The 25,811-nt window shown below is 50.0% G+C and overlaps 1 protein-coding gene across 1 annotated transcript in view; it reads right to left on the reverse strand.

Annotated features, from left to right (window-relative positions):
* Window positions 1-25,811, reverse strand: part of LOC147706810 (calpain-1 catalytic subunit-like) — a 581,687-nt gene that overhangs the window by 189,637 nt on the left and 366,239 nt on the right. The window contains exon 4 of the mRNA XM_086925938.1: window positions 7,652-7,770. Within this exon, the coding sequence (XP_086782064.1) occupies window positions 7,652-7,770 (119 nt within the window). The remainder of the gene's footprint in view (window positions 1-7,651; window positions 7,771-25,811) is intronic.

Here is a 25,811-nt window from a genome sequence, read left to right on the forward strand (position 1 = left end):
TAGAGTGCGTTTTGCTTTTTGGTAACAAATTTGAATGCACTTACCAATCCATCTTGCAAGGCCTGATTTAGAAATCGGATTGCCCTTATGTGGAGGTGAAAAGGACACAAACAGTTGTTTACTTTTACGAAATGGTTTTGTCCTATCAATGTAGTAAAGAAGTGCTCTTTTTACATCTAATGTATGTAGAGCTCTTTCCGCAACTGTTTGCGTTTGGGGAAAAAATACTGGCAACTCAATAGATTGGTTGAGGAGGAACGGTGAAATGACCTTTGGCGGAAACTTTGGATTTGTTTTAAGAACCAGTTTATTGTGATGAAGCTGTATAAATGGTTCTTGAATTGTTAATGCCTGAATCTCACTTACTCTCCTTAGTGAGGTAATTGCTACTAGAAAAGCAACTTTCCATGTAAGAAACTGTAATTCACACTTATGTAATGGTTCAAAAGGTAGAACCATAAGTCTGGAGAGAACAATATTTAAATTCCATACTGGTGAGGGTGGTATTCTGGGAGGAATTATTCTTTTGAGTCCTTCCATAACCGCTTTGATTGCAAGTACTATAAACAACGAAAAATGTTGTCTGTTTTGGGGATATGCGGCTATAGCAGCAAGATGTAACCTGATTGAGGAGTACGCTAAGGTAGATCTTTGCAGATGTAACAGGTAGCGTATGATGTTTTGTATAGAAACATCTAATGGGTTGACGTTGTTATTTGTGCAATACACAACAAACCTTTTCCACTTTGCTGCATAGCATGCTCTAGTGGTAGGACGTCTTGCTTCTTTAATGACATTCATAAAATCAGGGGGTAAATGTAGATATCTGAAATCTAAGACCTCAGAAGCCAGATCGCTAGATTGAGCTGCATTCGCTCAGGATGCATAATATCTCCATGGTTCCGGGTCAGTAGATGTGGAGAGAGTTTTAATTTGTGATGTGGTACTATTGAGAGGTCTAGCAGTGTGGTATACCACAGTTGTGTTGCCCACGTTGGTGCTATGAGAATCAATGTGAGAGAATGTTGCTGTAGCTTGCGTACCACTAATGGAATTAGTGGGAGAGGTGGAAAAGCGTATGCAAATTTGTTTGACCAGTTCATCCATACCGCATTGCCTTTGGATAATGGGTGTGGGTATCTGGCGGCGAAGCTTGGGCATTTGGAGTTGTGATGCGTAGCAAACAGATCCATCTCTGGTTGATCCCACATTTGAAAAAATGGCTGAAAAAATTGACGATGGAGTTCCCATTCGTGTATGTGTTGTCTCTGACGACTTAACAGATCTGCCACTTGATTGTCAAGTCAAGTCAAATGTACCTTTATTACGGCCAACATGGCCTAGAAAGTGCAAAATTTCACAGCAAATCATTTTTTAAAAAAACATTTAAAAGAAGAACTATATTTAAAAAACCTGTAGCATATATAGATTAAAAATGGATAAAACCATGTTAATTAAATAGATAAAATCAGAGTTTTGTCTTTCTCCCCTAATTTTTCCATCGCAGCAAGAGATTTGATTTCAAAGTGCATGGTGCATTATTCAGAATTTATTTGCTTTTTTCCCCCCTTATTGGTCTTTTCCTTTCCACCCAGAACCAAAATAGATCAGGCCATAACATAGTCTGAAAATAGGAGACGAGGATGCTTCATTCAATTAGGTTGTATGCTGCATCCCAGTAAAATGGAGGAATTCAATAGCTAATTCTTATCTGCTAGGACATTTAGAGTTTTAAGAAATACCCTTCTTGTGCACCACATTGAGAACAGAAACCCCGCCACAGAGTAAACAACTGGGGTACTAAGATCACATTTCAGTATCCTGAATGTTTCAACACAAGACCCCCTGCCTACGTTTCTGCAGATCTGAGCTAACCATCTCCTTCTCGTTTTGCTATACCCCGGACATCCAATAAAGACATGGAGCTCAGATTCCCCAGAATGGTCGCAAGCGGGGCATCTGTCCTCATTTTGCGGTTTCCATTTGGAGGTCATACAACGCAAAGGCAAAACTCCAAATCTAAATTGCAGATAGAATTTTCTGGCTGCCGGGGGCTTGATTAGGTCGAAAACTCTTTCAAAGACGGGGCTGTCCTTAATTTCCAGGAAGGTTAGGGTTGATTTGCATATGTTGAAATTAGAGTGTAGCAGGGCCATTCTATGATTCTTAAAGTAATTTTTAGTTGTTTTTTTGAAAATTGGGGACAAGCTACCTCCGGGTCAGACCAACATTCCCCCAAACCCATGCTAACTAGTAGATGTTTAATATGGGAAAACCAGGGAAGCCTGACAGCACCCACTTGATTGTGTACTCCTGGTAGATGTTCTGCTAGCAGAAACATATTTTGAGGAATGGCCCACCTCCATATGCTCTGTGCCAGCCGGGAGAGCTGTAGGCAGTGTGTCCCTCCTTGCTTTTGAATGTAGTACATTGTAAATGTATTGGCATTTATATAGCGCACTACTTACCCGTAGGGTCCCAAGGCGCTTCGACCGCTGCGAAACCCTTCCTGGCTTCCCTGAGAGATGGTCCCTTAATGGGTATCTCCAGGGTGAGACCAGGCATCCCCGGCGGTCTGGTGGGGCCGTTAGTGAAGATGAGGCAAGCTAATGCCCAGAGTTGCCGAGTGTGATCGCTGATCAGAGTGGGCACCGAGGCGAGAGAATTATCGAGTCCGCTGACCCTGGTCCAGAAACCTGCCGCGCCGGGAATCGAACCCTGGTCCCGGGCCGTCCTCTGCTCTCGGGTCTGCCGCCTCTAACCAGTGAGCCACACTACTTCACCATTGCTGTCATATTGTCCGTTCGGACTAGTACAGCTTTGTTTGACAGGTAATGTTGAAACGATTTTAGAGCAAAAACAATCGCTAGTAACTCCAGATGATTTATGTGGAGTAGTTTTTGGTGCAGTGTCCATGTACCTTGTACTGTTTGTCTTTGTAAATGTGCTCCCCATCCTGTGAGAGATGCGTCCGTGGTTAGTATCATTTGTGGAACAGGCTCTATAAAGGGCCGGCCCTTGGAAAGGTTTTTGGTGTTCCACCAATGCAGAGAGCGATATGTCTGGTCATCTACCACCACCAGATCTGTTATTTGTTGCCGAGCCTGATTCCATTGACTTGTCAAGCATTCTTGTATGGGGCGCATTTGTAGTCTTGCGTATGGTACTATGAAAATGCAAGATGCCATCATTCCGATTAGTGCATGAACACTCGAGCTTGTAGTGAGTGTTGTGGCTGGAGTTTTTTAGATGAGAGTTTGCATATTTTGTATTCTTGTTGGGTTGGGGTATGCTATTCCTTTGGAGTTATCTATTGTGGCACCTAGGTACTGCTGAGAGAGGGACGGTTGGAGATGTGACTTCTTTTGATTTACTGTAAATCATAATTTGTGCAGCAGGCATATTGTCTGATGCGTGTGTTGTACACATTGGTTGTATGATTTGAATCTTACTAACCAGTCGTCCAGATATGGAAAGACATGAATGTTGTCCCTTCTTAAGTGTGCTGCTACTACTGCTAGACACTTTGTGAACACTCGAGGGGCTATAGTTACTCCGAAAAGGGAGTACCTTGAATTGGTAGTGTTGACTTTCTAGTACGAACCGTAAGTATTTTCTGTGAGATTTATGAATGGGAATGTGGAAGTAGGCGTCCTTGAGGTCTAATGTGGCAAGGAAGTCGCCTTTATTTAGCAACGGTAGAACCTGTTGTAGTGTGACCATATGAAAGTGGTCTGATTGTATGTACAGGTTTAGGGGTCTTAGATCTAGAATAGGTCTGAGGGACCCGTCCTTTTTGGGTGTGAGAAAATAAAGAGTAAACCCCGTGTTTTGATGCTGTTTTGGGACTGGTTCTATTGCATTCTTTTGCAGTAGAGATTCCACCTCTTGTCTTAATAGTATGAGGTGTTCCTGTGACATGGGACGCTGTCTGGGTGGTATTGTTGGAGGAGTGGAAGTGAGCTCCAGGCAATAACCTTACTGAATTATTTGTCTCACCCACCTATCTGTGGTGATGGAGTTCCAGACAGGTAGGAACTCTTGTAATCTCCTCCGACAGGAGTGGAATGGTCTGGGGGGATGGAAGGGAAGTCACTTATTGGGGGTAGAGGCGTTACGATTGTTGTTGCCTCTACCTCTGCCCTTATTGTTGTTTCCTCTATACCCTCCTCTATAATATCACTTACTGGTTGAGCGCTTTGTAAGAAGAGGAGGTGTTATCAGTTTGGAAACCTTTAGAGGCGCCCCTTTATGAGGAGCAACGAAAGGAAGGTCTATGGGCTTGCGTCTGTAAAGCTCCCATTGATTTTGCCGTATCAGTATCTTTTTTCATCTTTTCTAGTGCACTGTCCACTGCTGGGCCGAAAAGATGCTTTGGTGGAATGGTTGGTTTAAGATACTGGCTTGTACTTCTGGTTTGACCCAGAGATGCATAACCATGCATGTCTACGCAACAGTACCCCTGTATTTATTGCTCTAGATGCTGGGTCTGCAGTGGCTAGTGCGCATCTTATGGAGGTATTTGTTATAACCTTGCCTTCCTGTATTAGGTCAGAAGCCCTAGTCTTATATTGTTCTGGCAAGTATTGCATGAGTGACACTAACTCATCATAATGAGCGACTCTAACTCATTATAATGAGCTCGGTCATATCTCGCTAACAGGGCTTGAGTGTTAGCAATCCTCCATATATTGGCTGCTTGTGAGATGGTGCATTTTCCTGAAGCATCTAAAAGCTTATACTCTTTATCGGGGTGGAGCATCTCCTGTTGTCTGCGAGTTAGCTCTCTTTCTCGCATTTGACACTACCAATGAGTCTAGTGGCAACTGTCCTTTAATATATGCTGGGTCAGTTGGAGCCGCTTTGTACTTTTTTTCCAGCCTTCCAGCCTAGGGTTAATTATCCTGGCTCTGACTGGGTCTTTAAACATTTCGGGTGCATGTCTTACCACTCCGTTAAGTATAGGCAGTTTGGTTGTGGTTTTATGTGACGATAACAGTGTGTCCATTAGAAAGTCTTCTTCTACTGGATCTGTGTGCAAGTCTACTCCATGGAAAGTGGCTGCTCTATGAATGAGCTGCGTGAACCCAATGGTGTCATCAGGGGGAGATGGCCTAGACAGGTATGCCTCGTCTTGTGGCAGATCTGGTGCATCTGGTGCATTATAGTCTTCCCATGGGTCGCCTGATGGCCCAGCCATATCATCTGGGTCATTAATATCATCCATTTGATGTTCACACTCTACCTCTTGTGAGTAGGTATCCCCATAATTCTCATCTTGTGGTATAAGGCTATCTGTACTGGCTGGAGAATGTACAGGAGAGAGATCTACTGGTATTTCTACTTCTGGTGAAGTAATTCTTATAGGGGAAGTTTGAAGATGCTTTTTAAGAGGAACTGGCGGTGGTTTAGGATAGTCCATTTTCCTCTTTTCAGGTACTTTGTATACATGTCCAGTCTTTGGGTGAATTTTAAGAGTATTTTGCCTTGCATCAGGTTTGAAAAGCTCTTCTATTGGCAAATGCTTTTTCGGCGCCGATTTATCTTGTTTGGGGCTGAAAGTTTTAGACTTTGCAGTGTCTATTGTCTTTGGAACGGTTCTTGGTTTCGGTTCCAAAGACTTTTCTTGTCTTTTCTTTGGATCTGTGCTTTTTGGATTCGAAGCTTTTGTTCCCGGGTGTTTCGATACATCTGCCCTTGGAGCCGAAATATGTTTCGGTATCGGAACTGTTTTCAGGTCCGCTTTTTTCAGAACCGGGGTAGTTTTCGGTTTGGTAGCTTTGGAAACCTCTTTGGGCGCCGAACTTAGTTTTGGCTCGCCTGTTTTCGGTACCGATGGATGTTTTAGTGCTGGTGTTGACTTTGGCTTAAGCACCTTTTGCTTTTCGGGACAGACTGACTCGAGCTAGAGTCGACTGGAGGCTTTTTAGTACTCTTCGCTGCCGAGTCTGAAGGCGGGGCGTCGGAAGGTTTTGATCGGTGTGCACCTGGACCCGAAGGTGGAGGTGGAACCAAAGCCTGTCCCGGTATGGTGGGGTGAACAGGGTCGACGCTCTTACTCACGACCTGTTGACCAGCTGGAAGAAGATCGTCATCTTCAGATTGATCCTCGGCTCCGGAAGCTGAATCCTCTGCTTCTGAACCAACGTCTTTTTGCTGTTCCTCTGCGTCTACCTCGATCAGCGCCTCGTCGATCATGAGGTCTGGTGTCGACGACGATGACTGCTCCATTGCTCTTCGAGCTACACGGTCCCCGATTGTTTTCTTGAACCGGAACGAAGCGCAGGCCTCACAGTCGCACCTCTCGTGCTCTGGAGACAAGCACAGGTTGCAAACCTCATGAAGGTCAGTGTGGGGAAACTTGTGCCCACACTGAGGGCACTTCTTGAAGGGTGTTCTTTCCATGAGCCAAAGGCCCAATGGTGCAGTTGGGCCCGACGGCCCTGACAGATGCTGGAATGGAGAAAGTGAAGCCTTTATTTGACGCAGGTAACCGGAATCAGTGTCGAAGACGATGTCTACGTTGTAGATTGATTTATGGATTCGAAAAGAGATCGGTAACGGGACCGAATGATGAACACATCCTAGCTCGATGGCGGAAAAAAACAATCTGAAGATGGAGTCGATGCCCATGCGCACTACGATCTAAGGGAAAAGTCATCAAGCACACAAAGACTCTTCCAGGACAACAACAAAGAGTAATCATCCGGGCACACCACCAGATGGTGATCTAATGCAATAGTGTGTGGTCTGCAGCCCATATGCCTCGAACATACAGTTAAGTAGGCGTATCCAGTGAAGACTTATTGGACAAAGATTAGTAACTGTGAGCAGAATATGGGTGAATCTCCTGTCGATTATCTTAACCGTGTGACAGGTGCTTTTAAACGTTATTCAGGTATTTTTCTGGCCTGGGGGTACATGTTCAGGACACTGTTGGTGGTGCTTTTGTTCAAGGTTTGCTGCCCAAGGTACTTGGACAGTTTTACACCATTCGAATTGCCATTTCAAATCTGTGGGTTACACAAACATCTCTGCAACAAACTTATATTAACTCATTGAACTATCTTACTGGAAAAGAAACCTGTAATATACGAAAGCAGGTATGGGCTATTTAATTCTAAATCGCCCTTGGGAATGTCAGCCCTGGTAAGTAGATGCAGGTATTCTGGATTACATCTTTAATGGCCCTCAATAAATGCCTCCAAAAGCCTGCCCATTTTTGGCGAAATGTATGGGAAACTGTGCTGGAAAATGTTCCGGCACCCCTCCTCCTGAAACCTCCAAAGGAGGATCAGACTTGTTCACTATTTTGAGTCCACAAAAATAAAAATTTTACCTAACACGAAGGCAAAAGGTAATAATGTTAAATTACAAGAAAGACAACCCCCCAAAAGAGGTGTTTGAAAGCTAATTGCTGCAGGGCTTCATTAAAAGCCCTGAGAACCTCAGCACTAAATGTAATGCATCAATGGCTTTCTCTCGCAACAGGTTGCAGGGTTTAATGGTCCATCTCACATCCATCGCTGATGGAGCGACCATGCCTTATGATGTTTCATAAGACATGGTCGCTCTTGGCCAAGATTAACAGGGAGTTGGGCATTAGAGCCTTCTTTCTCGGCCCACAATGCTCTGCTTTTAAACAGTGTACCTGGAAGTGGAAGATCCCAGCATAGTCGTCCTGGAATCCCTGCCCATGAGGGACCACTCGATGCAGAAGGTCTTCATTGAGGGTGAGGGATCCGATGGCAGCCAGCAACCAGCAATCACCTACGACACAAGCGGAAATGAGCATGAGATGCTGTGCATGAATAAAGGGCAGGTGTTGAGCATAAGAGCAAGCATTTTAGAGAAAAGCAATCACTTAACCTTACAATAACTCATTTTAAAAAGCTCATTCTCAGAAAAAGCTAATTTATTAAAGTGTCGGATATGAGGGTCATGAAGAAAAGATTTCAATATGCGTGCACAGAATTCCCCCGCATTGGTACAAGGCAAAAAGCCAGGGGATACTTTGATGCTAAGTTAGGAAAAAAAGGTACCTGGGTAGAAGGGGATCCATCTCCACCCGAAAAGCTTGCTGTTTATTCTTATTCGAGCTTTTTGTGCAAAAAACTACTGAAATTTGTGAATGCATTCATTCCTTACTAATGGCTTGATTGTCTTTTAAAAATATACATTAGTAACATCTATATCTCAAAATTTTTTTAACGTAAACTATTTTGTAATATTAAATCTGTATTTAAGTAATAGCAGGCATTTGCATAGTCAACAGGTCTCACTCATGAAAGCTAATGGGTTTACAATGCTTAATGTTTTTCCCCTTTATGGTCAACACAGATGCACGCACATCTGCAGCAGTCATCTTTAAATGGATTTCCTTACCCTCTAAGAAAATCCATTTGACATAGATACTCGCACATCTGCGGCAGCCATTTTTGATTGTATTTCTTAAAGAACACAACATTTCTTGCAAAGATGCCCTTCCACACTGGCAGCTCTTTTGTAATGGTAAATATATAAATAAATATAATCAATGGTATGCATACAGTGTTTACACAATGTAATATTCCACCCTTTAAGGCCATCGCCTTTAGCATTTGCTTTTCACAATAAATAAGCCATGCCTTCTGTCTTTTCATGGTAATAATAGATTCCAGAGACCTGGTATGTCGATGCAGACCTAACAAAATACAACACCAAGGCCTGAGTAGGCCAATAACACCAGGTACAGGCGCGTAGACAACGCTAAAACCGTTGTTGTTGTGGAAATTATATAACAACTGCAGTCTAGTCCACCATCCCTACACCAAAGCACCTCTGTGTTAGAGGACCGTTCTGGATTTCACGGTCTGTTAAGTATTTAGGTAATATCAAACTAAGACTTACAGCATCATAAAAAATAATGCAATTGTGTGTTTTTCTGGAGTTTTAGTTTAACGCTAGAATCACCTGGCTGTCTACACGCTCAGCGCCCAAACCCCCTGCGTCCCCCCCACCACCACCCGAGATTAGAATCGGAGTCACCGTTTTGAAAACAAGGCTGCCCAGCAGCAACAAACAACAATGAATTTGCATTGCAGGGAGCCACTGAAAGCCGGAGGAGGCAAGTGGGGATGAGGGAAAGGGATGGGAAGGGCTTGTGATTCCTGGACAGCTGCTGAGCCTCCGAGAAGGGCAGGGTCGGGAACCCCTGGGGCACTGAACACCCAAACGGAATGCTTACAACACAACAGGGGGGTGAACGCACCGAAAACCAAACTTACCCAGAAAATAACGTTAAAGCCGAAGATGAAATTCTTGATGCAGCATCTAACCTCGGGCCCCTTGTAGTGCTTGCCCGACATGCTGCGGGCTCAGGGGCTCCCGCCCCCGGGCTGGCATCAATGGCTGAGGGAAAGGGGTGTCGAGGCCTGGCAGCGGGTCATCCAGGCCAGGCCCACCCGCCCGCACACACTGGGCGACCGGTGGGGGGGGCAGAGGCGCTTGATGACGAGCAGAGGGGGGATCACGACCGAGTCGCTCCCGGCTCCTCCATCCGGCTGCTGACACCGAGGGCGGGACTCTCCTGGCTCACAACTCGCTGCCTCCTCCGGGATAGGGCAGGCACGGGCAGGGGGAGCCTGGGAGGAGCGGCCTCATCACAGGCGGGCGGGGGAGGGAAGCAGGCACGCTCCTCCAGGCGGGTCAAGCCGGGGACACAGCCTTTCCACCTGCAGTGCTGAGAGAAGCGCTTAGAAACATCTTATTATTAGGAGAGAATTTTCTGCGGAAATGAGTTTTTCAGTGATACTTTTGGAATGCCACAAAACAATTAGTATAAATCGTTTTTTTTTTTTTTAGCGACGTCAAGTCTTCCAACATTGTAAACGGATTACTCCATGTCACCTACTTTCCAGCTCTAGATCACATCGGGCTCTTAAACAGAAGACATTGCTCGTAGGACATAATGGCAAACTAATGGGAAACAGTTCCAACAACAAGCACTCACCGAGGACGATTTCATCCGGCGGGCGGCGGTCGGGGGAAATGAGTAAACGCCTACCTCCGAATGACGGAGAGAAAAAGGGCGGGACTTAAAAAAAGACCCAGAAACGCCCACGAATCGCGTCGTGACAGGGGAAAGAGTGATTGACAACCATCTCTTCCAATGGCTAGCCTCCATTTATGGAGCTAGCCAATGGAAGAAGGGGCGGGTTCAAGTCCCCAATACTGTGCTAACATAATATCTCGGCCTACGCCAACACTGCTGCGCAGTGTACGCTAGGTCGAGACCTAAAAACAGGTGCATAGGCAGACAAACCGACTCCAGTGAATAGTCCGCTTGCTGCTGCTGAGGAGTCCATAAGTATACCTAGTACAGATGCTAGCAATCGGGACAGAGTTAAAAGCAAAAACCCACCTTATATTGATGCCTTTGGGGGCTTATCTCACTCAGAATATGATGGAGAACATTTGGAAAATGGAATGTGTGGATGTATTCAAACTGCTGCATAGAGAAGTACAGGCCTATGAAGGCTATAAGGATGAGAAATGGGAATTGGCTTGTCACCCAAGCGTGCCTACCATGATTGATAATTGGACCTCTGGATTTTTGATTTATGCTAGGGTTTTTTGTGAATGCAATCCGGAGCAATGTGTCACAATGTTTAAGTAAATGGAGGGGTTAAGAAGATCGCAAATTGACTACGGGGGTTTTGGATGGTTCCGATAAAATGAGGAGTTCAGGGCCCATTTGGCGGTGAACACAGAAAAAGAGGGGACGACATTGGTAAGGAGCTATGGATACAGTGGATGAGATCGGCTTGGCTGATACCGGTGGTTCACACAGCCACTGGTTTACCTTCGCAGTATAAGCTCTTTCAATGCTGTCCCACCCAATTTGGAGTGGCCATTGCAGATCGAGGGCAAATGCCACAGAATGCTACTAGTCCTTCAATAGGGGTATCCGTAAGATACCTCAATGGAGGTTCAGGCATGACTACACCAGTTGTGGAGGAAGGCACTCACTCGGCGGTACAATGTCTCGGAGGCATGCATTTTAGGTGGCTACAGGGGCACAGAACAACAGCAAAAAGTGGTAGGAAAAGGGTACTATACCAATTGATGTTCAGCTTATGGGTTACTGGTTGCAATGTTATCCCCACAAGGTGGAAGCAAAAGATATATATATTTTTTTATTATATTATCAGGGACCTCAGACTTGGCGATGGGTAAAAAATGTGTGCTCCGCCTTGTAAAATCCAGATGCGGTAAGAAGCAAAACAGATGAGGAAGTGAAGGAAGGCAGGATTGTTGGTCCATTTGTTTATTGGCCCTTAGAGGATCCGACCATTTCTCCATTAGGTGTAGAGCCTAAGAAGGAACAAGGGGAATTCAGATTGATTTATCATCTGTCATGGCCCCAAGGCAAGTCAGTGAATGACTTCAGAGGGAGTGAGGATTCGTGTGTGCGCTATTTATCAGTAGATGTGGTTATAGGTCTGTTGATGGCAAAATCGTATATTAAGTCAGGGTTTTGCCTTCTTCCAGTTTACCCACATGATTGCTCCTTATTGGGGCTACAGTTTGATGGTAAGATTTACATTGTCAGGATGTTAACTATTGGCTGTTCAGTCTCTTGTTCATTAATTGAGATGTTTAGTTCATTTTTATAGTGGATCTTCCAGTTCAAGAGTGGGGTGTGACACGTCACACACTATTTGCATGATTTTTGTTGGTGGGGAAAGGAGGGTCGGATAGTGTTTTTAGGCAATTCAGACGATAAAAGTCCACCATGGCCGAATTGGGAGTACCCAGTTCTGCCAAGTACCATGCATCAGGCATTAGACTAACGCATTTTAGTGTGGTACTCTGCATTACCGCACTGAAAAGCATTGTCACAGATATGCATGTCTCTCAGTTGTCAACGAAAGCGCTGCCTAAAACTGTAAATGTGCTGCAGCAACAAATGATGGAGGGAATGCTGAATAAATCAAACAAAACACCCTAGTCAAGTGAACTGGATTAAATCCATTGTTCTTTTACTCACTTCGCCACCTCAGTCTGGACCCAGCCATATGACAATCAGCCTTAACCCTGCTCCTCATGGGAACAGTGCAGTCCGAACTGCCAAGCTGGGTCCTCCCTGGCCCGGGAACAAGCATCCTGGGACCAGTTTCATGGTATATCACCCATCAAACGTCAGGCTAGCTTGATCCAGTGGCACAGCGAGCAAGGGACCCACATCTGGGCATACCCTTCCCACTGTCTGACGGTGATACCCCGAAACCGGTCCTAGGATGCTTGTTTCCAGTCCAGGGAGGACCTGGCCTGACAGTTCGGGCTGGACCATTCCCACGGAGAGAAGGGTCAGGGCTGATTTGCTTATGTTATAAGATTTTATTAAGCGCACATTTCACCCGAGGGTCTCACTGCGTCTATCCCGAAAAACAATAGAGGAGAAGCAATAAAGAGAAATGGCTGAGGGAAGAGAGTTCAGAACAGCCCGGTTTTTAGAATCTTACAAAATATTCTATGGTTGGTCTCCATATGTAGATGCAGAGGGAGCGAGTTCCATAGAGTGGGGGCAATATACAAAAAAGATCTCCTGCCATTTCTGGCAGTACGAATCTTGAACAGGATAAGAACATGTTTATTTTCATATCTAAGGGTTCTGGTGGGGTTATACCTGATCAGTTTTTTTTCAAGATAGTGTGGTCCATTTCTAAGGATGATTTAAACTGGAATGGCATGGGGAGCAAAATAAACTAAGGGTATAGGCTCAGATCTCTCTACTGAGGTGAATGTTTGCTCACAGTGCTGCTGCTGCTCGCACTAGCCCGGGCCGCCTCATGTTGTCAGCTGTCATTTATCTCCGTCAAATTATTCAATATATTGCTGTGCCATTTACGAGGGAGGCGGAGAGGAGTCAGTGACACAGGTTGCAGCGGCGGCCAGGACAGTAAGTCTGTAATTGGACGGCCTCACCCAGAACTCACAGGAGTCAGGGCAGCCTGGACGACTATCACTGGAAGCAGGCTGGGGGGCAAACCCGAAGATGGGATGACCTGTATGGAGTACATTAGAATAGGGCTGGTTGTAGGATTTTTGGGGCCCGAGCGAAGGGGAATGTGCGAGGTCCCTCTAATTTTCATTAGTGACCCCTTCAGGGCTCCGGAAGCTGCTTTGTGCAGACTCCTACTGGGCGGCAGCTCCCCTCTGCCACCTACAAGCACCTCTTTCACAGCCAGCTCATATCAGGCTGAAGGTGTGAGAATAGCTTGGGGGCTGAGAGAACAGTACAGACTGTAAAGTGCTGCAATGTGTGTCCCGCAGTGTCTCTAAATGGGCAGCCAGGCAGGGGGCCTAATTGCAGGACACACCTACAATTAGGCCTCCTTGCAACTGGCAGAAGATGAAAACCCCCACTCTCCGGCCCCCAACTACCTGAACAACAAACTGGTAAGAGCAGGTCAAGCCAGATCACTGAGAAGCTCCGACACACTCCTTCTCATTCCGCCAAAAATGAAAAAGAAAACCACCCAATACCGATCGTTTTCTGGCAACGCTCCCAGGATATGGAGCGCTCTCCCTGGAGTCCTCAGGTGCAACCCCTCCTTCTCCTGTTTCAAAAGGGACCTCAAACTCCATCTCCTTAACAAATACTTACCTGAACCACGTCAACTAACCTAGACCTCAATATTCCGAGTTGACTCCCGTTCAAAGATTGTTATTGAACGGACTATGCTAATCACCTTGTTTTTCTCTTTTTTCCTCTCCCCCTCCGTTGCACAGTTATTTATTGCTCATGCTGTATTCTTTATCCGTGGTTTGCTTACTTACTGTCAGCCTTCTAGGTAATGTAAGGCCCTTCTGTTTTTCATAATGTGTATGTGAAGCGCTCTGATACCTACGGGTCCAGCTAGCGCTATACAAAACTTTTAAAATAAAGTGACCCCTTTCCCTAGGCCTCCCCACACAATCCTTGAGAGGCCCAGGGAGGGGGCTCCCTCCTGTAAACCCAATTGCAAACAGACACATTTCTTCAATGGGATCGACAGAGGTACAAGAGGTTTGGGGCGGGGGGGGGGGCGGGGGTGGTTTACACTGCCCATACCTAGCGCCGCCCTGCATTAGAGGTTTGTTTGTTTTTAAAAAAAACATGCTGTAGAGAACGAATAGTTTCTTACCTGTCGGTGTAGTTTTGCAGCTTGAAGATCTTTCTAGATTCACTATGCTGTGCATTATTCCGCGGTCTAGTGGTTGGGTCCGGAATTGTAGTCTTTTCTTTGGTTTTTTTCGTAGCCCCGGTGGGCGTCGATGTCCCACCTTTTGGTGTCCTTCCGTGAAATCAGCATGCTTCCTGCGGAAGCTCCCACCCTTGGGCGCCATCTTCGGATTCTTTTTTTCTTGTTTGTGTGTTTGCAAATCCTTGGCAATGTTCAAGTAAGTTATTTGATCCACTTTGTCGTTCAAGGTTTCTGTTTCAGTATTGACATTGTCTTTTACCACCTGATTCTCCAGCCCCATCTTTCTGGCGGAGGTGGGTGAGTTCGCTAGTGAATCTAGAAAGATCTTCAAGCTGCAAAACTACACCGACAGGTAAGAAACTATTCGTTTTACAACGTGAATCTTTCTGGATTCACTATGCTGTGCATAGACTTTGTAGCGGTTTGTTATTTTTGTGGCGGCTGGGTGGAAGAGCGTTGGCTGTTGAATATATTTGAAGCACTTTCTGTCCTACTTGTGCTTCCTTGTTCATTTGTATATCCACACAGTAGTGCTTAGTGAACGTGTGCAATGAAGTCCATGTTACTGCCAGGCAAATGTCTTGAATGGGTGTGTTAGCCAGGAAGGCTATCGTTGCTCAATTTTTTCCTAGTTGAGTGGGCACGCGCCCCCTCCGCTAGCTCTTGGCCTGCTTGTTTGTGGCAGAATTGAATAGTTTGTGCGATCAATCGCCCAATGGTCCCCTTTGTTACTGGTCTACCCAGGAAACTGCTTGCGAAGGACACAAAGAACTGTTTCGTCTTCCTGTGTTCCTTTGTTCTTTCTATGTAGTGCATTACTGCCCTTCTAGCGTCCAGAGTGTGGAGCTCCCTCTCTGCGCTTGTGGTTGGTTTTTGAAAGAAACTTGGTATTTGAACTGTTTGGTTGATGTGAAACCTCGACACCACCTTTTGCATGAACTGCGGGTCCGTTCTCATCACCACCCTATCATTGTGAATTTGAATGTAGGGTTCTTGTAGCATTAGTGCCTGTAGTTCGCTCACCCTTCGCAGTGAGGTGATTGCCACCAAGAAGGCTGTTTTCATTGTTAGCATTTGCAGGGAAGCCTTATGAATCAGTTCAAAAGGCGCCTTCATGAGCTCTGTCAGGACTAGATTAAGGTTCCATGCAGGTGGCGGCATCCTTTTAGGAGGCGCAATCCTTTTTGGCCCTAACATGAATCTCTTTACTATCTGTGACGTAAAGAAACTCTTTCCAGTCTCTCCACTTGTGTAGGCCACAATTGCTGCCAGGTGTGCTCTCAGGGACGATGAGCTTAGCTTTGCTTTCAGTAGGTGGTGAGGTACCTTAGCACTGTTGACTCCCTTGTAATTTTTCTGTGTACCTTCTTCTTGCTGCACCATTCTGTGAACCATCTCCATTTCGCCAAATAGCACCTTCGTGTGCTAGGCCTCCTTGCCTCTCGTAGTACCTGCAGGGTGCTCTCCGGTAACCTCAGGTGCGCGAACTCTATGTCTTCAGGAGCCATGCTGCTAGGCTGAGGCTCTCTGGTTCTGGGTGTAGTACTTCTCCGTTTTGCATGGACAGTAGGTCTTTTCTTCTCCCAAACCTGTGGGGTGCACCTTGTGCCATCTCCATTATTTGTGAGTACCATGTCTGCCTGGCCCATTGATCCACCAGGATCAGAGTCATGTTGCTGGTCCTGCACTTGTTGAGTACCCTGTGTATCAGGTGTATCGGGGAAAAGCGTAAGCAAATGTCCTCGACTAGCGTATCCATAGGGAATTCCCCAGGGAACCCTCCCCTGGTTGCCTGGAGGCGAAGCTTTGGCATTTTGCATTCTGGTGTGTTGCAAATAGGTCTATCTTTGGTGTTCCCCCACCTTCTGAATAGCCTTAGCGTTTCCTGTGCATTGAGCTCCCACTCGTGGGATGCTGATGTCTGTTTGCTGAGCCAGTCTGCCTCCACATTGTCTTTCCCTGGTAGGTGTATGGCTCGCAGGTCTATTTTTAGTGGGATGGCCCATCTCCATATCTCCTGCGCTAGGTTCGATAGCGGCGGAGATTGCGTTCCTCCCTGCTAGTTGATGTAGAACATCGTTGTGGTGTTGTCCGTCTGGATCAACACTCTCTGGCTATACAATTTTGTCTGGAAGGCTTTCAGGGCGAGGAACACGGTCTTCAGTTCCAGGTAGTTGATGTGTTTGACCGCATCCACTGGAGTCCACAAACCCCTCACCCTGATCTTGCTCATGTGCGCTCCCCATCCCTTCTGGGATGCTTCTGTGGTGATGGTCACTGTTGGAGTCGGTGGTGTTAGAGGCTTTCCCCTTGTTAAGTTCTCCATGTTCCACCATGTTGGACAGGCCACGTGAAGGGCTTGCTTCCTCCCTGCATGACAGGCCCCGAGCCCGGCCCTCCAGGTGTTACCCACAGAACCAACCCGCACCCCGTCTCATACGGGACTCCTGCCCCCGGACATCTCTGCATCATGGGGCCGAATCACTACCGGCTCCCTCGCCCGGCCCGGCCGCCATCTTGGACACTGCACCACGAGGCCGCGTGGCCTCAGATCGACCCTAACCCTGGGCCTGGCCAGGCCCCGACATCCCGGCACCACCATCCACCCAGGAGGTGAGCGGCCCACTTGGCAGGTCAATGGGAGAAAGAAGTGTCGATGGCTCTCCCCCGCCAGGTGCCGATCGCCCCCAGCTCCCCCGGGCGCTGGCTCCACCCCCCTGCTGGGTGTCTGGACTCCCTCATCCCGGACCTCCCGACCTCCAAGTGCGAGGGTCCAGACATCAAAGGGCGCCAGACCTATAACTGGGGCAGCTCCAGAGCAGGAAGGCAGTTGTATCCTGGAGTCGAGAGACACCGTGAAGAACTCATCCTTGACGGACTACTGGCGCTGCCGTAGCCCTGCCTTGCGAAATATCGTCTTACCTGCTGGCGCTGCCGCAAACCTTCTGAACCCTTCATCTTCACCGGGACCTGCTGGCGCCGCCGCGGACCGTCGCTACCTACGATCATCTCGGGACCTGCTGGCTCCGCCGCGGCCCGACCATCTAGAACGCCGAGCTCGAGGATTGTGAGCTATCCATCTTATCATCGCATCTACCAGATTGGTAACAAGACTGTCCCGCTACCCCCTTTCCGCCCAAGAGACTAGAATCGAGGGGACCCCTGAGTCCAGACCTCCTTGTACCATTCTACCATACTTAAAGATTGCTTATAAAGAACGTTAAACCTTATCCTTGTGTGGTGTACGTCTGTGGGGGGGGGAAGTTATTCGTCTGTACGATCGCTGGAGACGGCTCTCCCCGGAGACCTCTCCTCTTGTCCTCGGCCGACCCTCCGCGAGTCGGCCACTACGCAAATGACCCGAACTGTCCCCAGAGTCAGACTCCGAGACCCCGCCAGATGGCTGCCGCCGCCCTGGGGGAAGAACAAATCTCCGAAGAACAAGAGGAATGCGAGCAAGAACAACAGGAGTGGGAGCCGGCCGCCATGGTTCTAGCGTGCCTAGGGGGAAGAGACATGGTCCCGCGGGCTCCCCTGCCCGCCAACACCAGAAAATATAGTCAGTGGGTGAAAATTAATGGGCGCAGGGCCGAAGCCCTACGTGACACAGGGGCCAGTGTGACAGCCGTCCGCTGTCACCTGGTGACCCCAGAACAGATACTGCGAACATTCTCTGCCCTGTCCGTTCAGCCGACAATTCCGAGAGTCTGTGTCGGATGGCCTGCGTCCCCTTCGAATGGGGAGGAGTCTCCGGCGTGTTAAAGGTGACGGTCCGAGATGATGCCCCCGTGGACTGTCTCCTAGGGAATGATCTTGAGTGTTCCCCGTGGGCCGCCGTAGAGAGAAGAGAGCACCTGGGGATGTTGGGCCTCCCGGACTGGGCGTGCGTAACCACCCGGTCCATGGCTGCCCGTACCATCCCCCGACCCGAAGAACCTGAATGGCCAGCACCTCCTCCCCCGGTCGCTCCAGTAGAAGACACCGACCGTGCCGACCCCCCAGGGCAAACCCCCGAAGGGCTCGCTCAGCTCCAGGACCTTCCCAACCTGGCTCAGTGGCGTCAGGAAGGGGGGCCCACCCAGGAACAGTTCCGTCAAGAGCAGAAGACCTGTCCCTCCCTCGAGGGACTCCGCCAGCAAGCCCTCGCCCAGAGCGCAGGGGACACCACCGGAGGCCATTGGATCTATTGGGACAACGACCTGTTGTACAGTGAACAGAGAATCGCGGAGTTAGGGGCCAGTCGAGTGCTAGTGGTGCCCCTCCGCTTTAGAGACTTCTTGCTAAACTTGACCCACGATGTCCCCCTGGCTGGTCACCTGGGTCAAGACAAAACCTACAGTCGCCTGGTGACCCACTTTTTCTGGCCCAAGATGAGAAACGACGTCCTCAACCACTGCCGGTCCTGCCCCACGTGCCAGGCCAGCGGGAAGAGCGGCCGCAAACTTAAAGCACCTCTGCAACCCTTCCCAGTTGTCACCACCCCGTTCGAGAGGGTGGGAATAGACATTGTGGGGCCCCTGGACCCCCGTACAGCACAAGGACATCGGTTCATCCTGGTACTGGTGGACCACGCCACCCGCTACCCCGAGGCTGTTCCCCTGCGAACTGTGACAGCCCCGGTGGTCGGCCGGGCCTTGATGGGGATCTTCTCCCGGGTGGGCTTTCCCCGAGAAGTCGTCAGCGACCGAGGCACAAACTTTATTTCAAAATATATGAAATCCCTCTGGCAACAGTGCGGGGTCACCTACCGATTCACGACCCCCTATCACCCTCAAGGAAACGGACTAGTCGAGCGGTTTAACCGCACACTCAAAGGGATGATTGGGGGGTTGGAAGAGCCCCTCTGTCGCCAGTGGGATGTGCTACTGCCGTGCCTCCTCTTTGCATATCGAGAAGTCCCCCAGAAGTCCCTTGACTTCAGCCCGTTCGAACTCTTATACGGACACCCTGTGCGAGGGCCCCTCAGCCTAGTCAAAGAAGGTTGGGAGATGCCCCCTCTGAAGACCCCTCCAGATGTCTTCAAGTACCTCCTGACCCTACGCAATCAGACCAGGCGATTCAGAGAAATGGCGAAAGCGAATCTTGAGGCCAGTCAGGAGGACATGAAGAAGTGGTACGATCAAAATGCCTCCTCCATCGAATTCGAACCTGGCCAACAAGTGTGGGTGATGTCCCCCACCGAACCGTGCACCTTACAGGACAAGTGGACGGGGCCCTTCAAAGTGGTCGAGCGCAAGAGCCCCGTCACCTATCTCATCGATATGGAATCTTCACGGAACCCCCTCCGGGTCCTCCACGCCAATAGACTCAAACCCCACTTTGTGCGCTCGGAGCTCAGCCTCCTGATGGCTACCGACAGCGGAGCCGAAGAAGACTCCGAGCCCCTCCCTGATCTCCTAAGGACCCGGGAGAAAGATGGTTCCGTGGACGGGGTCCGACTCTCAGAGGCCCTCACCCCGGAACAGCGCCAAGGCTGCCGGGACCTCCTGCTGCAGTTTGCAACTCTGTTTTCCCTCACTCCAGGGGTCACCCACTGGTGCTTGCACGACGTGGACACTGGGAACAGTCCCCCTATCCGACATCGGGCCTACCGCGTACCAGATCGGGTACGGGCCTGCATCCAAGAGGAGGTGTCCAAGATGCTCACGCTCGGGGTCATCGAGCCCTCAGACAGCCCCTGGGCCAGCCCAGTGGTACTGGTCCCCAGAGCTGCCGCCCCCGGTACCACTCCCGAGCTCCGATTCTGCGTCGACTACCGGGGCTTGAACGCTGTCACCAGAACCGACGCTCATCCCATCCCCCGAGCAGATGAACTAATCGACCGCATGGGAGCTGCCCGCTACCTCAGCATCTTCGACCTGACAGCGGGCTACTGGCAGATCGGTCTCACACCCAGGGCCCAAGAACGATCCGCCTTTTCCACCCCTGATGGCCACTACCACTTCAAGGTCATGCCATTCGGCATGAAGAATGCCCCAGCTACTTTTCAGCGACTAGTGAACCAGGTCTTGGCGGGACTCGAGGAATTCAGCGCCGCCTACCTGGACGATATCGCTGTGTACAGCCGCCATTGGTCCGACCACCTCCACCACCTCCGAGAGGTCCTGCAGGCCCTCCAACGGGCCGGCCTCACGATCAAGGCCAGCAAATGCCAAATAGGTCAGGGGTCCGTGACCTATCTCGGACACCAGGTGGGAAGCGGTCTGGTGGCCCCTCTTCAACTCAAGATCGCTGCCATCCAGTCCTGGCAGCCCCCCATCACACAGACCGAGGTCCGCGCCTTCTTGGGGCTCACCGGCTACTACCGGCGGTTCGTGAGGGACTATGGCAGCATTGTGGGGCCCCTCACGGAACTCACATCCAAAAACCACCCAAAGAAGGTCAACTGGACCCCAGACTGCCAAGCGGCCTTCGAGAAGCTGAAGGCCGCCATGTGCTCTGCCCCTGTGCTCCAGGCCCCCGACTACAGTCGGGAATTCATCGTCCAAACGGATGCCTCATTGGATGGCATTGGGGCAGTCCTTTCCCAGTTAAACCCCGAAGGACTTGACCAACCAGTGGCCTTCATCAGCAGACGCCTCCTGGCCTGAGAACAACGCTGGAGCACCATCGAGAGGGAGGCCTTCGCAGTGGTGTGGGCCCTCAAAAAGCTCCGGCCTTATCTCTTCGGTACCCACTTCCGGGTGCAGACAGATCATCGGCCCCTGCAGTGGCTAATGCAGATGCGGGGGGACAACCCAAAACTATTGCGTTGGTCCATCTCCCTGCAGGGAATGGACTTCACTGTGGAACATCGACCTGGGCAAGACCACGCCAACGCAGATGGCCTGTCACGCTTTTTCCGCCTCGACGAGGAGAGTCCCCAAGAGGATGGGTGACTCTCCCCGCCTTCAGCTGGGGGGACGCATGTTGGACAGGCCACGTGAAGGGCTTGCTTCCTCCCCGCATGACAGGGCCCGAGCCCGGCCCTCCAGGTGTTACCCACAGAACCAACCCGCACCCCGTCTCATACGGGACTCCTGCCCCCGGACATCTCTGCATCATGGGGCCGAATCACTACCGGCTCCCTCGCCCGGCCCGGCCGCCATCTTGGACACTGCACCACGAGGCCGCGTGGCCTCAGATCGACCCTAACCCTGGGCCTGGCCAGGCCCCGACATCCCGGCACCACCATCCACCCAGGAGGTGAGCGGCCCACTTGGCAGGTCAATGGGAGAAAGAAGTGTCGATGGCTCTCCCCCGCCAGGTGCCGATCGCCCCGAGCTCCCCCGGGCGCTGGCTCCACCCCCCTGCTGGGTGTCTGGACTCCCTCATCCCGGACCTCCCGACCTCCAAGTGCGAGGGTCCGGACATCAAAGGGCGCCAGACCTATAACTGGGGCAGCTCCAGAGCAGGAAGGCAGTTGTATCCTGGAGTCGAGAGACACCGTGAAGAACTCATCCTTGACGGACTACTGGCGCTGCCGTAGCCCTGCCTTGCGAAATATCGTCTTACCTGCTGGCGCTGCCGCAAACCTTCTGAACCCTTCATCTTCACCGGGACCTGCTGGCGCCGCCATGGACCGTCGCTACCTACGATCATCTCGGGACCTGCTGGCTCCGCCGCGGCCCGACCATCTAGAACGCCGAGCTCTAGGATTGTGAGCTATCCATCTTATCATCGCATCTACCAGATTGGTAACAAGACTGTCCCGCTACCCCCTTTCCGCCCAAGAGACTAGAATCGAGGGGACCCCTGAGTCCAGACCTCCTTGTACCATTCTACCGTACTTAAAGATTGCTTATAAAGAACGTTAAACCTTATCCTTGTGTGGTGTACGTCTGTGGGGGGGAAGTTATTCGTCTGTACGATCGCTGGAGACGGCTCTCCCCGGAGACCTCTCCTCTTGTCGTCGGCCGACCCTCCCGGTCCGTCTAACACACCACAACATCTCCTCCTGCACTGCGTGCGTTCAAACCACTAGATCTTCCCAACTACCTGTAGCTTGTGACCATTGTTCTTCCAGCCATTCTTGGAGTGGTTCTCATGTGGAGGCGTACATTTGGTACTATATGTATGCATGAGGCCATCATGCCCATGACCCTGCTCGCTGTCCTCACTGTCAGAGCTCGCCCCTACTGGTAGAGGCGCGTCTCCTTCAGTAGCGTCTGTGTCCTCTTGTCACCGGCGAACACCTTGCTCTGTATGGTGTTGATCTGTGCCCCTAGGAATACCTTTACTTGCTCTGGTTCCATAGAGGATTTCCACCAGTAAATGGAGAATCCCAGGTCCATCAAAGTCTTTGTCACGTGCTGGGCATGTTCCTTGCATGTCCTGTGTGAATATGCCTTTATTAACCAGTCGTCCAGGTAAGGGTATACATGGATCCCTTCCCTTCTCAGGTGCGCTGCCACTGCTGCGATGCACTTGGTGAAAACCCTTTGTGCGGATTTTAGTCCGAACCCTAGGGCGGTGAACTGGTAGTGATGTTTGTTGATGGTGAATCTGAGCAGATGTTTGTGCCGCCTGTTCATCGGGATGTGCAGGTAGGCGTCTTTGAGGTCTATGGTGGCCATGAAATCTCTGTCCCCTATCTGGGGGATGACCTCCTGTAGAAACGTCATTTTGAACTTTGGTGTTTTTATGTATTTGTTCAGGAACCTGAGGTCCAGGATGGGTCTTAGTGTTTCGTCCACCTTTGGTACCAGGAAGTAGGTGGAGTACACTCCCTTGTTCCTTTCTTGGTATGGTACTGGTTCGATGGCTTCCTTTTGGAGCAGTTCCTCCACTTTCCTTTGGAGCAGTTCCAGTTCCTTTCCTGACTGCGCTCTCTTTTTTGGTTTTCTGTTTGGTGGTGTCCTTTCCAGTTCTATACAGTATCCGAACTGTATGATGTTCAGTACCCACTTGTCTGTTATCTTCTTCCACTCTCTGAAGAAGTGACTTAGCCTGCCTCCTACTGGTGTTACATGTTCCATTATATTTGGTCCGTGTAACCCTGTGTTGGTCCTTTTGTGCTCCACCCTGGGAGGCGTCATGCAGGTAGGCACACACTGTGTGACGGCCTCACTTAGAGGTGGCTTGATGGCCTCCTCTTTTGTTCTGGCCACGTCCGTTTCCTCTACCACGAAAGGAGTGGCCCCTTTGCTGGTTGTGCCAGTTTTGTTTTTGGTGTCCCTGCTGTTCCTTGTCATCTCCCTGGTTGGACTGCTGGAAGGTCTGGTGCGACGTTCCTTGCTGGTTTCCCCCTCTTCCGTTCGGTCTCCGTGACAGGGCACCCCTCTTCATTCCTCTGAATTGTAAGGCCCCCGTGAAATGAAAATTGAAATGAAAATTGATTTGTAGAGCGCATGGCTGCCCTAGAGCGTCCCAGCGCTAAAAGAAACACAAAGCTACCAACAGCGTGCACCAAAAAGTCAGGCGTCAAGAGGGAATAGGTGGGTTTTCAGGGCTTTCCGAAAATTCCCCAGACTAGGTTCCTTCCGAATCGCAACTGGGAGGGCATTCCACAGCTGACCGGCATTAACGGAAAACCGGCGGCCACCAGACCTTGCCCTCTTCGATCTCGGCATTGTCACCAGATTGCCATGGTCGGACCGCAGGGAGCGCAACAACTTGTAAGGGCAGATCAAGTCCCTCAGGATAGGGGGGCCGACGCCCTGAAGTGATCTGAACACAATGCAGAGGGACTTGAACTTCACTCTTGCTCGGATCGGCAGCCAGTGAAGGGCCTTAAGGGCAGGTTTGGCAGAAGATCTTTTTGCCGATCCGGTGAGCAGCCTGGCAGCCGCATTCTGGACTCTTTGGAGCGTATTGAAGGTTGACTCTGGGGCCGCCAGGAATAGGGCGTTGCTATAATCTAGCCTAGATAGAATAAGACCCTGCACCAGAAGTTTCCTGGAGTTGGGCGGGAGTAGCGGAAGAATTTTCCGCACTGATCGGAGCAGGCCATAACAGGTCCCCGCAACCCTTTTGGCCTGTGTTCCCATTGACAGCTCCAGCTCGAACCAGACCCCCAGGCTTTTTATTGCAGGGGGGTACCCAGACAGGGGGGCCACATGGTTTTTGGGAGAGAGGTAACCGGGTTGCCCAGGAGCATCAGCTCCGTCTTGGTTCCATTAAGTTTTAGTCGGGAGCCTGACATCCAGGACATAATGCCTGATAAACAGGAGGCAAGATTTTCACCATGACTTTCTGAGAGAGACAGTGAGACGACCAGTTGTGTGTCGTCTGCGTAGGTCACTATTTCCACCCCGAAGGGTGAAACCACCTCCTCCAGTGGGGCCATGTAAATGTTAAAAAGTGTAGGGCTCAAAGATGAGCCCTGCGGGCCTCCACACTGAAGGGGGATAGGCTCAGATCTAGTGTTGCCTTCGCAGACCTGATTGACCCGCCCGCTCAGATATGAGGTGAGCCACTTGAGAGCCACGTCCCTCACTCCCATCTCGGCCAGACGTTGAATCAGGATACGATGGTCCACAGTATCAAATGCAGCGCTTAGATCCAGGAGGACCACAGCCGCGGATCCTCCTGAATCTAAGATGCATCTGGCCTCCTCCACCATGGCGATGAGGGCCGAGTCAGTTCCCTACCCGGGACGAAAGCCCGTTTGAGAACGTCGCAGCAGGTCATTGGACTCAAGGTAAAGTGATAGCTGCCGGTTGACGCATTTCTCAGCGATCTTGCTGAGGCCCGGCAGTAAAGAGATGGGACGAAAGTTTGACAGGTCCGCGGGATCGAGGCCTGTTTTTTTTAATAGCGCCTTTACCATCGCCTGCTTCCAGCTGGATGGGCCTTGCAGTGTCGTTTTCCTTTTTAAGCTGGGTGAGTTTTCATCCACCGGCGCTCCAAACAGTGTCTCCCCATTGAATGGGGTGCCAAGAATGTTGTGCTGAACCTCTTGTTTGAAACTTGAGATCCTGAGCCAGGCTTGCCTTCTTTCAGTGATACCCAACATCATCAGCCTGCTGGATGTGTCTGCTCCATCCAAGGCTGTTTTGAGGCAAGCGTTCACCACATTCTTCCCCTCTTCTACCAGGTGTGAGGCTCTATGTTGGTACTCTTGTGGGAGGTGCTTCATCAGGTCACCAATTTGGTCCAGGATTTGGTGCTGGTGCCTATTTAGTAGGGCGTTTGAGTTTGCCATGCGCCAATGCATTGCTGCATTCCTTTCTATCTTTCTCCCAGTCAGGTCCATCCTCCTGCTTTCCTTGTCTGGCGGTGGCCCTGATGTTGTCGGCACATTTGCCCTCTTCCTTGCGGTCGCCGTAATAATGGAGTCCGCCAGGACTGTCCCTCTGAAGTACGGGGGATCTTTTGTGGAGTGTTTGTACTTCTTCTCCGTCCTCGACGTCACAGACCTGCATGTCGCCGGTTCCTTGAACGCCTCCTTCCCCTGAGCCATGACACTTTCAAGCATTGGGAGATACTGGCTCCTGGTCTGCGTGGGGAGTAGGGTCTCCAATAGGAAGTAAGACTTTTGCTTTTCTTCGTTACGTTTGACTCCAAACGCCGTTGCCGCGTTCTTGATCACCATATTGTACGCCCCAATGTCGTCTGGCGGCGAAGGCCTCGAAGGGTACATGTCTACGCCCTCTTCTG

This window comes from Lissotriton vulgaris, chromosome 6, assembly GCF_964263255.1.
Source record: "Lissotriton vulgaris chromosome 6, aLisVul1.2, whole genome shotgun sequence".
Classification (NCBI taxonomy): domain Eukaryota; kingdom Metazoa; phylum Chordata; class Amphibia; order Caudata; family Salamandridae; genus Lissotriton; species Lissotriton vulgaris.